This window comes from Mustelus asterias, unplaced genomic scaffold (genome assembly GCF_964213995.1).
Source record: "Mustelus asterias unplaced genomic scaffold, sMusAst1.hap1.1 HAP1_SCAFFOLD_2279, whole genome shotgun sequence".
Lineage (NCBI taxonomy): Eukaryota > Metazoa > Chordata > Chondrichthyes > Carcharhiniformes > Triakidae > Mustelus > Mustelus asterias.
In genome coordinates, this window is record NW_027592224.1 from 26,345 (window position 1) to 41,653 (window position 15,309).

General features: G+C 42.9%; 1 protein-coding gene across 1 annotated transcript in view; it reads right to left on the minus strand.

Annotated features, from left to right (window-relative positions):
• The window catches only part of LOC144489532 (integrin alpha-1-like), a gene marked incomplete at its 3' end in the record, with an annotated part of 54,289 nt that overhangs the window by 26,069 nt on the left and 12,911 nt on the right, over nucleotides 1-15,309 (minus strand). The window contains exon 3 of the mRNA XM_078207400.1: nucleotides 12,190-12,317. Within this exon, the coding sequence (XP_078063526.1) occupies nucleotides 12,190-12,317 (128 nt within the window). The remainder of the gene's footprint in view (nucleotides 1-12,189; nucleotides 12,318-15,309) is intronic.

Genomic DNA, 15,309 nt, shown 5'->3' on the forward strand with positions numbered 1-15,309 from the left:
GTGGAGGCTTCAGAAAGAGTGCAGAGGAGGTTTACCAGGATGTTGCCTGGTATGGAAGGGCTTAGTTATGAGGAGAGATTGGGTAAACTGGGGTTGTTCTCACTGGAAAGACGGAGGATGAGGGGTGACCTAATAGAGGTGTATAAAATTATGAAAGGCATAGATAGGATGAACGGTGGGAAGCTTTTTCCCAGGTCGGTGGTGACGTTCACGAGGGGTCATAGGTTCAAGGTGAGCGGGGGGGGAGGTTTAACACGGATATCAGAAGGACGTATTTTACACAGAGGGTGGTGGGGGCCTGGAATGCGCTGCCGGGCAAGGTGGTGGAGGCGGACACACTGGGAACGTTTAAGACTTATCTAAATAGCCACATGAACGGAGTGGGAATGGAGGGATATAAAAGAATGGTCTAGTTTGGACCAGGGAGCGGCGCGGGCTTGGAGGGCCGAAGGGCCTGTTCCTGTGCTGTATTGTTCTTTGTTTTTTTTGTTCATACATCTCTGAAAGTGTGGATTCCAAACTGTGGATGCATACTCCAGATTGTTCCCAACATTTGTAAGATATATGTTTGCTCTTGCAATACTCATTTAATGTAGTGAACTCCTGCTTGGTGCTGTCTTTAACATTATTACATTACATGCTCTGTAAGTGCACAGAAAAGCATGTCTGTCGCAGGATCCTGTGATTTGCTAGTTACTGTCTCTCTGCTTCATGTAAATGCTGTTTTTGCACATCTGGTCTCAATCAGCTGCTGCTCCTTATACAGGAAACTGAACAAGACAGTTTGTTCCAAGAGGAAACTGCTACAACAACCTCATGGATTAGTTTATGCACTGACAGTGGTATGGCAGCCTTCCATCACCTTCCGCTGCTTTTGTTTTATTTATCTCCGCAAGCTCCTGAAATCCAATCATTTTCTACTTGTCTCCATGACACAAATCCTTGGCAGGAATATTGCATTTGTGAAGATATTACAGCATATGTCGTCCAAGATCAAAAGCCGAATACCACATGTAAGGACCTGCGTGTGTATTAAAACTGATCAGTCAAACTAACTATTAAAAGGAGCTTTGTTCCTTCATTAGGCATTTTTTTAAAATGAAAAACAATTGATGCTATGATATTAATCATCAGATTGTTACTAAATAAATGTGATCTTTATTATTTAATAAATGTGATCTTTTATTCCAATCAAAAAGATGATTCCCATATTTTTCAACATTCAGGAGGATGCTTCAAGTTTTCTCAATGTTTTCAAGTAGACATTTCATAGAATCCCGACAGTGCAGAAGGAGGTCGTTCGCCCCATCAGGTCTGCACTGACCACAATCCCACACAGACCCTATTCCCGTAACCCACATATTTACCCCGCTAATCCCCTGACACTAGAGTCAATTTAGCATGGCTAATTAACCTAACCCGCACATCTTCGGACTGTGAGAGAAAACTGGAGCACCCGGAGGAAACCCACGCAGACACGGGGAGAAGCGGCAAACTCCACACAGATAGTCACTTGAGCACGGAATTGAACCCGTGTCCCTGGCACTGTGAGGGAGAAGTGCCAACCACTGTGCCACCGTGCCGCAGCTATACTGTAGAATCAGTCAGGAACATTTTAGGTTTTCACCTGCAATAAAGTCTAGGGGTGGGATTTTACAGCCCCGCTTGTCCCGAAACAGTAAGATCCCGCCCGAGATCAACGGATCTTTCCATGGGCTGCCCCTCGCCCACTCTGATTCCCATGACAGGCAGGATGGTAAAATTCCGGCCTGGTAGTCTACAATTCTCCCACTGCAGGCATCGCAGGGTGGGGATGGCGGGGATGTAAAATTACTGGGTTGGTCTTTGGACTGCCTGCCCACCCATTCCCAACCTGTCTGAAACCTGTCTGAAACAGCAGGGGCTGGGGTGATGACAACATCAAGTTCTTGGGTGACCCCTGTCCACTGTCCTTCATCCCAATTATAAGCCCTTAGTGGCCAATTGCCTGCCCGACCACTGTTTTTAGGCCAATGGAGAGAGGCCTCTAGTTGCTCTTCTCTATCTTCCAGCCAGTGGACTGAAGGTGTAATGTCACCCTGCCTGAAATCAGACAATTCAGTAACAAATTGGATGAAACCATGAATTTTCCTGGTATCTATAACTCAGGGCAAATGTGTTGATATGTCCTCTCTGTAAGCGGTGGGCATGATGGTAATTTTACATTGTCACTGGTGTTTCTTTTAGGTTACTTGGCTAGTTATCCAGAGGTTGGGAAAATAATCCTGACAGATCCCACCAGGTTAGATTGCGCCTATAATTTATTACCATGGCAATGAAGCTGTTAGGTTGTCTTTAAAAAAAAAGTTGCACACATCTTCTTTCGAGGATACCTGGCATTCTGGTCTGTCCTATACAAGACTCCTGCAGCCCCATATGAATATGGTTGACTCTGAAGTGGCCTAGCAAACCACTAAGCTATATACCTTCTCAGGGAAAGCAGGGAGAAGTTGATAAATGCTAGTCTTGTCAGCGATCTGCACTTTATAAGGATGATTTTTTTAAAAATGCACTGGGAAAAAATGTATATTTCTTTCATTAGTTGCCAGGCTCAGCCCTGGCACTGTGGCAAAATACTTGTAAGAGTTTTAACAACACCAGGAGCGCTGCTCCTTGAAGGAGCAGCGCTCCGAAAGCTAATGGTATTTGCTACCAAATAAACCTGTTGGACTTTAACCTGGTATTGTTAAAACTCTTACTGTGTTCACCCCAGTCCAACGCTGGCATCTCCACAGCAAAATACTTGTACAGGCACTTATCCTATAAAGGATCAGCAAGTGGCACACCAGGCTACTTTCATGAAGTGAGACCTACTGAAATGGAAAATGGAATATTATTTCACCTTTTTCCATGGGATGTGGGTGTCGCTGGTGTCGTGAATGCGCCAGCAGATTCCAAGCCACCCAACATTTCAAAAGGTATTTCACAGGATGTGGATCCCAATAACGAGATTAGCAGTTACAGACAAACCAAAAGAAATACATCATCCTGCTAACAGCAAATACTTTGGCTAGATTATTGCATGATCCAGGGAAGACATGCATATGGAGCACACCAGGATGATAGGGAGTGGGATAGCTTGATCTTGGTTTTAGATAAAGCTCGGCACAACATCGTGGGCCGAAGGGCCTGTTCTGTGCTGTACTGTTCTATGTTCTATGTTCTATAGGTTAATCTGTTAGAACAGAAACTGAGGGGACAGGCAGCCAAATGTCAGTATGCAGGTGCAGTATGTAATAAAAAAGGCAAATGGAATGTTGGCATTTATTAAAAAAGAACTGGAGTATAAAACTAGAGAAGTGTTGTTGCAATTGTATAGGGTGTTGGTGAGACCACATCTGGAGTATGGGGTCCAGTTTTGGTTTCCTTATTTGAGGAAGGATGCAGTGGCATTGGAGGCAGTTCAGGGGAGGTTCACCAGATTGATTCCAAAGATAAAAGGGTTGATGTATGAGGAGAAATTAAACATTTTGGGCTTGTACACGCTGGAGTTTAGATGGATTAGAGGGGATCTGATCGAGGTACATAAAATTTTAAAAGGGATTAATAAAGTAAATATAGACCAAATGTTTCCTCTTCTGGTGCAATCTCAAACAAGAGGTCACAGCTATAGGTTGCGAGGCGGTAGATTTAAAACTGAGATGAGGAGGAACTACTTCTCGCAGAGGTTGGTGAATTTGTGGAACTCGCTGCTCGATAGCGCGGTGAAGTCTGAATCGTTGAATGGTTTCAAGAGGGAGGCAGAAATACTTCTAATAAAAAAAGGGAAAGAGGGAATATGGGGAACAGGTGGAGAGGTGGATTTGAGACCAGGGAGAGATCAGCTATGATCTGATTGCATGGCGGAACAGGCTCGAATGGCTGAACTTGCCTCCTTCTGCTCCTAATTCCTATCTTCCTAAATATACAGAGAGAATCTTCAAAGGGAAACAATGATATAGTTGGCAACCTTTTTGTGGAAGCATGGGTCAGATTCCATCTGGCAGCCTGTTGGCCAGTTCTAGCTAGCAGACCGAAGCAAGAGTGCAGAAAACCTTTGTGGAGTCAGTTAAAACCCATAGCTTCACTGAACGGGGCGGCACGGTAGCACAGTGGTTAGCACTGCTGCTTCACAGCTCCAGGGACCTGGGTTCGATTCCCGGCTTGGGTCACTGTCTGTGTGGAATTTGCACATTCTCCTCGTGTCTGCGTGGGTTTCCTCCGGGTGCTCCGGTTTCCTCCCACAGTCCAAAGATGTGCGGGTTAGGTTGATTGGCCATGTTAAAATTGCCCCTTAGTGTCCTGGGATGCATAGATTAGAGGGATTAGTGGGTAAAATATGTAGGGATATGGGGGTAGGGCCTGGGTGGGATTGCGGTCGGTGCAGACTCGATGGGCCGAATGGCCTCTTTCTGTACTGTAGGATTTCTATGATTTCTATGAACCAAGAAGAGATGTTCCCCTGAATAACTACTCATTTGAATACATTGTGGTAACTATAAGCTGGCCTTTACTTATTCTATTGAACTGGAATTTGTTTAGAAGAGGGAAGTCCTGAAAGAGTTCAGATCTTGTAAATGTGCTTTGAAACAAAAAAGTTAATTTCTACTTAACCTGTGTGGATGTGTTTAGCAATTTCTTGCACGTGACTATTTTAGATCATTATAGTCCTGTCCATGTTAATGTGTCACTAATTTTATTGTAATAAATAGACCTTAGTAAGTGTTATAACACAATTAGGCTGGTTACTGTTCTCACTGGGGTTTGCACGTGGCTCCTTACAACATTCCTCTGGACAAAACTATACAGCACCGGTGAACCGGCGTTTCCAAATTGGGACAGTCTGGCAGATAACATCAGCCGGGTTCATGACACTGGTTATACCAACATTTATTGCCTAACCTTGCTCTTGAGAAGGTGGTAGCCAGCGCTTTTGTAGAATAAAGAGTTAACATTCGAAGCACCTGATGTTGATGTAACTATTTTCAGACTGAGGAAAGCTGAAAACAGAAAATCACATAACCCTAGGAGCAGATGTTCAGTCTAAAAGTCTCTCCACATTGAGGAAGGTTCCTGACCCACTCACGAAGTCGGGAACGAGGCTGAACACATGTTGCAATAAGGGGTCATCTCTCTAGTTCCAATACTGGCAAAGTGGTACTCTGGAATTGTCACAATAGTCTAATGGTTCACTAGATTATATGTGGACCCGAATCAATAAAACAAATCAGTCGATTGTGAGATCCACCTGATGCCATCAGCAGATGGAAGTCTCACCAAATTTGAAAAAAAGCACCCTCTTCACAAAATTAGATGCCAATAATTTTGGCAGCTGCCTCTGGACAAAGAATCCAGATTGTTAACTAATTTTATCACACGAAGAACAAAGAACAAAGAAAATAACAGCACAGGAACAGGCCCTTCGGCCCTCCAAGCCTGCACCGACCATACTGCCCGACTGAACTAAAACCCACTACCCTCCTGGGGACCATATCCCTCTATTCCCATCCTATTCAGGTATTTATCCAGATGCCCCTTAAAAGTCACTATCGTATCTGCTTCCACTACCTCCCCCAGCAGCGAGTTCCAGGCACCCACCACCCCCTGTGTAAAAGATTTGCCTCGTACATCTCCATTAAACCTTATCCCTCGCAACTTAAACCTATGCCCCCAAGTAATTGACTCTTCCACCCTGGGAAAAAGCTTCTGACTATCCACTCTGTCCATGCCCCTCATAATCTTGTAGATTTCTATCAGGTCACCCCTCAACCTCTGTCATTCCAGTGAGAACAAACCAAGCTTCTCCAGCCTCTCCTCTGAGCTAATGCCCTCCATACCAAGCAACATCCTGGTAAATCTTTTCTGTACCCTCTCCAATTCCTCCACATCTTTCTAGTAGTGTGGCGACCAGAATTGAACACTAAATTCCAAGTGCGGCCTAACTAAGATTCTACAAAGCTGAAACATGACTTGCCAATTTTTAAATTCAATGCCCTGGCCAATGAAGGCAAGCATGCCGTATGCCTTCTTGACTACCTTCTCACCTGAGCTGCCACTTTCAGTGGGCTGTGTACCTGTACACCCAGATCCCTTTGCCTATCAATACTCTTAAGGGTTCTGCCATTTACTGCATATTTCCCATCTGTTTTAGACCTTCCAAAATGCATTACCTCACATTTGTCCAGATTAAACTCCATCTATCATCTCTCCACCCAAACCTCCAATCGATCTATATCCTGCAGTATCCTCTGATGGTCCTCATCGCTATCCGCAATTCCACCAACCTTTGTGTCGTCTGCAAACTTACTAATCAAACCAGTTACATTTTCCTCCAAATCATTTATATATATATTACAAACAGCAAAGGTCCCAGCACTGATCCCTGAGGAACGCTACTTGTTACAGCCCTCCATTCAGGAACGCACCCTTCCACTGTTATCTTCTGTCTTCTATGACTGAGCCAGTTCTGTATCCACCTTGCCAGCTCACATCTGATCCCATAAGACTTCACCTTCTACATCAGTCTGCCATGAGGGACCTTGTCAAAGGCCTTACTGAAGTCCATGTAGACAACATCCACTGCTCAACCTTCATCAATCATCTTTGTCACTTCCTTGAAAAACTCAATCAAGTTTGTGAGACATGACCTCCCCTTCATGAAACCATGTTGCTTCTTGATAATATGTCCAATTATTGCCAAGTGTGAGTAAATGCTGTCTCGAAGAATCCTCTCCAATAATTTCCCTACCACTGACGTAAGGCTCACCGGCCTGTAATTACCTGGATTATCCTTGCTACCTTTCTTAAACAAAGGAACAACATTGACTATTCTCCAATCCTTTGGGACCTCCCCTGTAGCCAGTGAGGATACAAAGATTTCTCTCAAGGCCCCAGCAATTTCCTCCCTTGCCTCTCTCAGTATTCTGGGGTATATCCCATCAGGCCCTGGGGACTTGTCTACCTTAAGGTTTCTCAAGAACCTCAATACCTCCTCCTTTTTGATCTCAACATGACTCAAACTATCTACACACCCTTTCCCAGATTCATCATCCACCAAGTCCTTCTCTTTGATGAATACTGGTGCAAAGTACTGATTTAATACCTCGCCCATTTCCTCTGGCTCATTTGATCATTATTGTTTTAACATTATTATCCACACATAAGATGTTCCAATGAATGATGTCTCAGACCCTGGAAAGCATGGGAGGAGTAATATGCCATGTGGAGGACATTCACACATATAATTCATCAAGGGAAGAACATGGCAGCTGTGTAAGATCATTCTTCAAATTCCCACACAAAGCAGATTTAACATTAAATGACAAATGTGAATTTGCAAAGCCGATGCTAAAATCTTTAGGTCACATTCTCCAGCTACTAGAATTATGACCAACCTAAAGAAAATCAAAGTCAATAGAGTTCCCACAGCCTAAAGACATCACAGAATTCAGCAAGTTACTACTAAATTTGGTAAAAATTAACAAGACATTACAATTGCTGTTGAGATAAGGTTGACACTGTTGCTGGAATGTGGACGAGCAAAAGGCTTTTGACAAGATCAAAAATCTAATTTCATCAGAAATTCTAAAGCACTATGCTCAAGAGTTGCCAAGAATCATAGCAGTGAGTATATCCTCTGGAGGCTTGGGTGGCATGTTGTTTCAAGTGAAAAAAATGGATAAAGAAGACCAGTTTATTATATCTGAGAATCTCTCATGGCCACAGAGAAGAGTTATGCAACATTGAGAATGAAGCATTATTCAGCACAAGGGTTGCGAGAAGGTCTCTGATTATGCCATGGGATTAAAGTTTGAAACATCAATCAACCGCAAATCTTTGGTTATTCTTCTTAATCTAAAGGAAATTGCAAAAATGCCACCTCAAATTCAACGTTTTAGTCTGAGACTCATGAGATACATTTCAGTTACTGAGTATGTTCAATGTACCAGCAACAGTACATGCATTGTCAAGAATACCAGTGGAAAGTGTCAAACTGGAAGATTTACGCCGGAATTCTACTGCCTCGCCTGCCACTGGAATCAGAGTGGGCGTGGGGCGGACAATGGGAAAGTCCATTGATCTTGGGCAGGATTTTCCTGTCTTGGGTCGAGTGAGGCCGCAAAATCCCGCCCTCAAATTTTATTGAGAAAGTAGAAGCATATATTTCATTCATTAAGTGGGGTAACTGAAATAATTCAAAATTAAACACCGACAGCTTTAAAATAGACAAATGTAGTTATGAGCATTCACAGCTTTAAAATGAATTATTAAACCTCTTTCTCAGAAAGTTATTGTGGGAAAGTAACAATCACAAACTTAATGATATCCACAGGATGGGGAAGCAAAAATGTGATAAGCAGCACAGTTTTCAGCTTCCAGTTAGTTAAATTACAGCGGCAGCCAGTACAATGCTGCTTCTTAGGATTTTATAGTGAAAGGGTGATAACCAAAAGATATCAACCTCTCACCCTGCAGGACCAGATTGTGTCCACCAAGCATGTTTGTGAATAAAGTATCTGTTACGGCAACTTATGGACTCGAGTGGTTGTAAAATTTTACCACAACACTCATTATCAAATGCAGTGGTTAACAGTGAAGCTTACTGTCTTGGGCTACAAGAGGATATAGATAGGATGGCCAAATGGGCAGATAAGTGGCAGATGGAATTTAACCCTAAAAAGTATGAGGTGATGGGAGAATCACCCCCACTGTGTGCGATTTTGGTCTCCTTATTTAAGGAAGAATGTGAATGTGTAGGAGGCAGTTCAGAGGCGGTTTACTAGATTGACACCTGGAATGAGTGGTTGTCTTATGAGGATAGGTTGGAAGGACTGGGATTGTTTCCACTGGAGTTTAGAAGAGTGAAGGGTGACTTGATTGCGTATACAAGATCCTGAATGGTTTTGACAAGGTGGGCATTGAAAAGGATATTTCTACTTGTGGGAGAGTCCTCGGGGGCACCGTTTTAATTTAGGGGTCACCCTTATAGGACAGATGAGCAGAACTTTCTTCTTTCAGGGGGTTGAGCAACTTTGGAACTCTGCCTCAGAAGGCAGTGGAAGTGGGATCACTGAATAGCTTCTTGTCAGGCAAGGGAATCAGAGGTTATTGGAGGTGGATGGGAATGTGGAACTCAACCCCAGAAGGTCAGCTGTGATCTTACTGAATGGCAGAGCAGGCTTGATGGGCCAAATGGCTGACTTCCGATCCTTTTTTGTATGTTTGTATGTGGTGTAGCTACACCCACAGTGCTGTTAGGAACAGGGGTCCAGGATTTTGACCCAGCGACATATAAAAGGTAAGGGCAGCTTCAAACAGAACCCAAAATAATGAAGAAAAGCATCCAACAAATGTCACTGGGACACATAGCTATGGCACAAAATATAATTTATAAAAAAGTATAGGCAACAGTTAGCTGGACATGGAAACACAGTTTTATTTTCACCTGGTCGTTTGCCTGAAGGCTGGTTGTGGTTTTCTTGTAGCAAAAGTGAAGGGAATGGAAGAAAAAACAGGAGCTTAAAAACAGGTTGCTTCTGACTCAGTGGCAGGTCAAACAGCATTTGAGTGTTAAAATCAATCCCAGTTATAAAAAGCAGTTGCATATTTGACACTCTTTAGATCACAAACTGCTATCTGTAGCAGCTAATAATTTTTCTTGAGTTGCAAGTCTGACCTGCCTCAACTGACTTTCAAACAGTAAAGTATTTAGACAAGGGAAGGATTACAGCCTGTGTTTAATTCGCTTCTTAATTACAGCAAACACAGTCTTGGAGGATTACAGCCGGCTTATTTCTCCTGCAAAAGACTGTGTGGGGTCTGACTCGGACTTGAAGAATGCTCTTTTGTCTTTCCGTGGAAGACATAATGCCAAATCTTATATGATATCTACGATTGTAGCTTTGCCTTATGTAAATTTGCTTAATGAATCATTAGTCGGCCAAAAACTCCAGTTGAAAATATGGAAGTTAATAGTTTATCTTACTTTGTACTGGGCATGTAAATGATACTAAATTAAAACAATATGGCTGCAATATGTGAAAAAAAGGGGCTTGAAATAATTTGCAAAATTTGACTATTTTCTTCAAAGGAACTATTATTCCATTATCCTATCACACATACTGCCTTTCTCTATTCATTTTGAAAGTGCTGTTGTTGTATATATTTGACATTGGACTTCTGTAGTTCCAGACTATCTAGTTTTTTTCTGTAGCGTGTAGCAAGAAAATCAATTCAAATGGCTTCATCAAAACTCTTCTACCCTTTTATGGAATAACAGGGAATTGAGAGAACATGATCCACCACCAATGTGGAGAAGACAGTACGCAGCGCATGGAACTAAATATAAATCACAACTCCAGCTGCTGATTCAGGCATGCTGAAGAAAATGAGTACTCTATTATTATGAGAAGCAAGTACTGTTTAGCTGATGTGTGCCTGCAACCTGCTTAGCAAAGTCTTCTATTCAAGCCTGGCTATGTTATATATGATGTGGAGATGCCGGCGTTGGACTGGGGTAAGCACAGTAAGAAGTCTCACAACACCAGGTTAAAGTCCAACAGGTTTATTTGGTAGCAAATATCATAAGCTTTCGGAGCACTGCTCCTTCATTCGGAGCAGTGCTCCGAAAGCTTATGGTATTTGCTACCAAATAAACCTGTTGGACTTTAACCTGGTGTTGTGAGACTTCTTACTATGTTATATATTGCATAAACAATAAAGTGTTTTAGCAAATTTCAAGCCAGACAGCAGGCAGCTGTGAGTACTTGTAACTTTGCTCTTCATTCATTTTCTGTTGTTGTTGGTAGCATGTAAGCTCTAAGCCTAGATTTCAATAATTGTCTAGGGGTGGGGCATCAAAGAGAAAGAACAAATCGGTTAGGGTTACTGATTGTTCCATGATGTCAAATCTTGAATGACACCTATGATTGTGACTTTGCCTTATGTAAATTTGCTTGATGAATTATCAGTTGGCCAAGAACTCCGGGCGGCATGGTGGCACAGTGGTTAGCACTGCTGCCTCATAGTGCCAGGGACCCAGGTTCAATTCTGGCCTCGGTCACTGTCTGTGTGGAATTTGCACTTTCTCCCCGTGTCTGCACGTGTTTCCTCCGGGTGCTCTGGTTTTCTCACACAGTCCAAAGATGTGTGGGTTAGGTGTATTAGCCATGCTAAATTGACCCTAATGTCAGGGGATTGACGGGGTTAATGTGCAGGATTGTGGGAATAGGGTTTGGGTGGGATTGCGGTCGCTGCAGACTGATGGGCCAAATGGCCTCCTTCTGTACTGTAGCGGTTCTATGATTCTACGATGGGCGTAAGTAGCTATGGCTAGTAGCATCTGATATCAGTTTCAGCAAAGAATGAGTTATAATATTTCAATGTGTTACCAGTGGAATTCATAACTTGTGTGTCAACCATGGCTTAGTGGCACCTGTGATGCAAAGGATTGCCGGGGTTCGAGTCCCGCACCAGGGATTTGAGCACATCATTCAAGCAAACACTCCCAAACAACACTGTGTGGATGCTGAACTGTCAGAGGCCCCATCAGTCAGCTGAGACATTAAACCGAGAGCCCATCTGCCCTCTCAAGTGGATGTAAAATATCCATTCACAAAATCCAGGTGAGTTTTCTCTGATGTCCTGGCTAATACTTATCCCTCAGCCAACATCATTAGATCATAGTCTAATTTCTGTCTGTAGGAGCTTCGTATGTGAAAATGAGTTGCTGCCCCTCCTGCATCAGAACAGGGAAAAAACTGCTTCACCGCCGTTCGGCATGTCACGAGGTCACGAAAAGTGACAAATTGCTTTGTAAGTTGTAAAATGCCATATTTCCCGTATCAACTGTTAAAATAAATCGTGGTTTCACTGTTTGTTCATCATTTGGTACACAAACAAGTGGCAACTGTACATGATCCAGTGATGCTCCATATTACAGAAGGTGGGAAATAAAATCTCAGTGTGAATACACACACATGCACAAACTTTCCTCCAGGGTGCAGCCCTCAAGAGCATTCATTCAGAAGCCATCCCAGTACTCTCAACCAGTTTTCTTGTTTCAGTGAATAAATCCCATCAGGTTTTTGTGTAAATTATCTTTCAGAACATTCAGTTAAATAGATAATGAAATCAATCAGATTATTTAAATAAAGCAAGTATTTGACTGACCTGAGTTTGCTGAGGTCCAATTTCAATTTTTTCCAGTAGTTTTATCAGGAAATTGTTAACACTGCTCCAAGGGTAAATGCTGTTGGAACCATCAAGGACGATCACAATATCAAGTCGTGACTTGCAAGCTGCAATTTACAGGATGCAGTATTTTTGAAATAGAAACTAACATGTAACAATATTTTAAGAACAGCAGTACAATATTACAATGCAGGCAGTTTAGAAATTACAAGCACAACTTGAATATGGAGAAAGAGTGGGAACCAAAATGACCATAAATATATATGCAGGATCGCTTTACAAGCCTCTACTCCCAGTGGTGTGTCTCCCCATCCTACGTTTCAACAAGATCATCTCTCATTCTTTCAAACCCGAATGAATATAAGCCCCAACTTACTCAACCTTTCCTCATAAGACAACGCCTTCATTCCAGGAATCAGCCTTGTGAACCTTCTCTGAAATGTTTCCAACACAATTACATCCCCTCTTAGGTAGAGAGACCAGAACTCCACACAGTATTACACTGCAATCTCGCTAAAGTCATGTAGAGCTGTAGCAACACTTCCCTACTTTTATACACCCATTCCCCTTACAAAAAGGCCAACATTGCATTTGTTTTTTTATTCATTCATGGGGCATGGGTGTCGCTGGTTGGCCAGCATTTATTGAGCAAGCCTGGTTGTCCTTGAAGTGAATGGCTTGCCAGGCCATTTCAGAGGGCAGTTGAGAGTCAACCACATTGTCTTAATGTAAGTTAGCTTTTTGTGTTCATGTGCCAAGATATTCAGATCCCTCAGTACATAGATTTCTGCAGTATCTCAATTTAAAATTCTGCTTCTCTATTGTTCCTGTCAAAGTGGACAACCTCAAATTTTCCCACGTTATGCTCCATCTGCTAAATTTTTGCCCACTTGCTTAACCTATGGTAGGTGAGGACCTAGAAATTATCAGTAGCACGAAAGAGATATTGTTGGGCAAGGTAATGGAGCTAAAGGTAGACAAGTCTCCTGGTCCTGATGGAATGCATCCCACGGTACTAAAAGTGATGGCAGGGGAAATAGCAAATGCACTAGCAGCAATTTACCGAAATTCGCTGGACTCTGGGGCGGTTCTAGCAGATTGGAAAACAGCAAATGTGACGGTACAGTTTAAAAAAGGAGGTGGACAAAAGGCGGGTAAATATTGGCCAGTTAGCTTAACTTCTGTAGTAGGGAAAATGCTTGAATCTATCATCAAGGAAGAAATAGCGAGACACCTGGATATAAATTGTCCCATTGGGAAGATGTAGCACGGGTTCATGAGGGGCAGGTCATGTTGACTAATTTGGTGGAATTCTTTGAGAACATCACGTGCACAATGTACAATGGGGAACTTGTGGATGCAGTGTATCTGGATTTCCAGAAGGCATTTGACAAGGTGCCGCACCAAAGGCAGCTGCATAAGATAAAGGTGCACAGCGTTACAGGACAATGTATTAACATGGATAGAGGACTGGTTAACTAACAGAAAGCAAAGATTGGGGGTAAATGGGTGTTTTTCTGGTTGGTGATCAGTGACTAGTGGTGTGCCTCAGGGATCAGTGTTGGGACTGCAATTGTTTCTGATTTACACAGATGATTTGGAATTGGGGACCAAGTGTAGTGTGTCAATTTAATCATGAGTCATGATGCGGAGATGCCGGCATTGGACTGAGGTAAACACAGTAAGGAGTCTCACTATTGAGGTTGTGAGAACTCCCACTTACCTGACGAAGGAGCAGCGCTCCGAAAGCTAGTGGCTTTTGCTACCAAATAAACCTGTTGGACTTTAACCTGGTGTTGTGAGACTTCTTACTAAGATGAGTGGCAGAGCAAAATGTGCAGAGGATGCTGAAAGTCTGCAAAGGGATATAGATAGTCTAAGTGAGTGGGTGAGGGTCTGGCAGATGGAGTACAATGTTGGTAAATGTGAGGTCATCCATTTTGGAAGGAATAACAGCAAAATGGACTATTATTTAAATGGTAAAGAATTGCAGAATGCTGCTGTGCAGAGGGGATTGGGTGTCCTTGTGCATGAATCGCAAAAAGTTGGTTTGCAGGTGCAGCAGGTAAATAAGAAGGCAAATGGAATTTTGTCCTTTGTTGCTAGAGGGATGGAGTTTAAAGACAGCGAGGTTACTTCGAAGCTGTATAAGGTGCTGATGAGGCCACTTCTGGAGTACTGTGTACAGTTTTGGTCTCCTTACTTGACGAAGGATATACTGGCACTGGAGGGGGTACAGAAGAGATTCACTAGGTTGATTCCAGAGTTGAGAGGGTTGGCTTATGAGGAGAGACTGAGTAGACTGGGGCTATACTCATTGGAATTCAGAAGAATGAGAGGAGATCTTATAGAAACATATAAAATTATGAAGGGAATAGAGAAGCAGGGAAGTTGTTCCCACTGGCAGGTGAAACTAGAACTAGGGGGCATGGTCTCAAAATAAGGGGGAGCAGATTTAGGACTGAGTTGAGGAGGAACTTCTTCACCCAAATGGTTGTGAATCTGTGGAATTCACTGCCCAGTGAAGCAGTTGAGGCTACCTCATTGAATGTTTTTAAGGCAAGGATAGATATAATTTTGGACAGTAAAGGAATTAAGGATTATGGTGAGCGGGCGAGTAAGTGGAGCTGAGTCCATGAAAAGATCAGCCATGATCTTATTGAATGGTGGAGCAGGCTCAAGGGGCCAGATGGCCTACTCCTGCTCCTAGTTCTGATGTTCTTATTAACCTGTCTATATCCCTTTGCAGATTCTATGTCCTCTTCGCAACTTGCTTTCCGACCTATCTTTGTGCTATCAGAAAATTTAGCAATCATACATTTCATCCCTTCATCAAACTCATTAACATGGATTGTAAGTATTTGAGACTCCAGCACTGATCTCGGTGGCACTCTAATAGTTAGTTTGCCACCCCAAAAACCATCCATTTTGCATGGTTCTCTGCTTCCTGTTAGCTGTTAGGGCGCCATGGTGGCACAATGGTTAGCACTGCTTCCTCACAGCGCCAGGGACATAGTTTTGATTCCTGGTTTGGGTCACTGTCTATGTGGACTCTGCACGTTCCCCCCATGACTGCGTGGGTTTCCTCCGGGTGCTCCG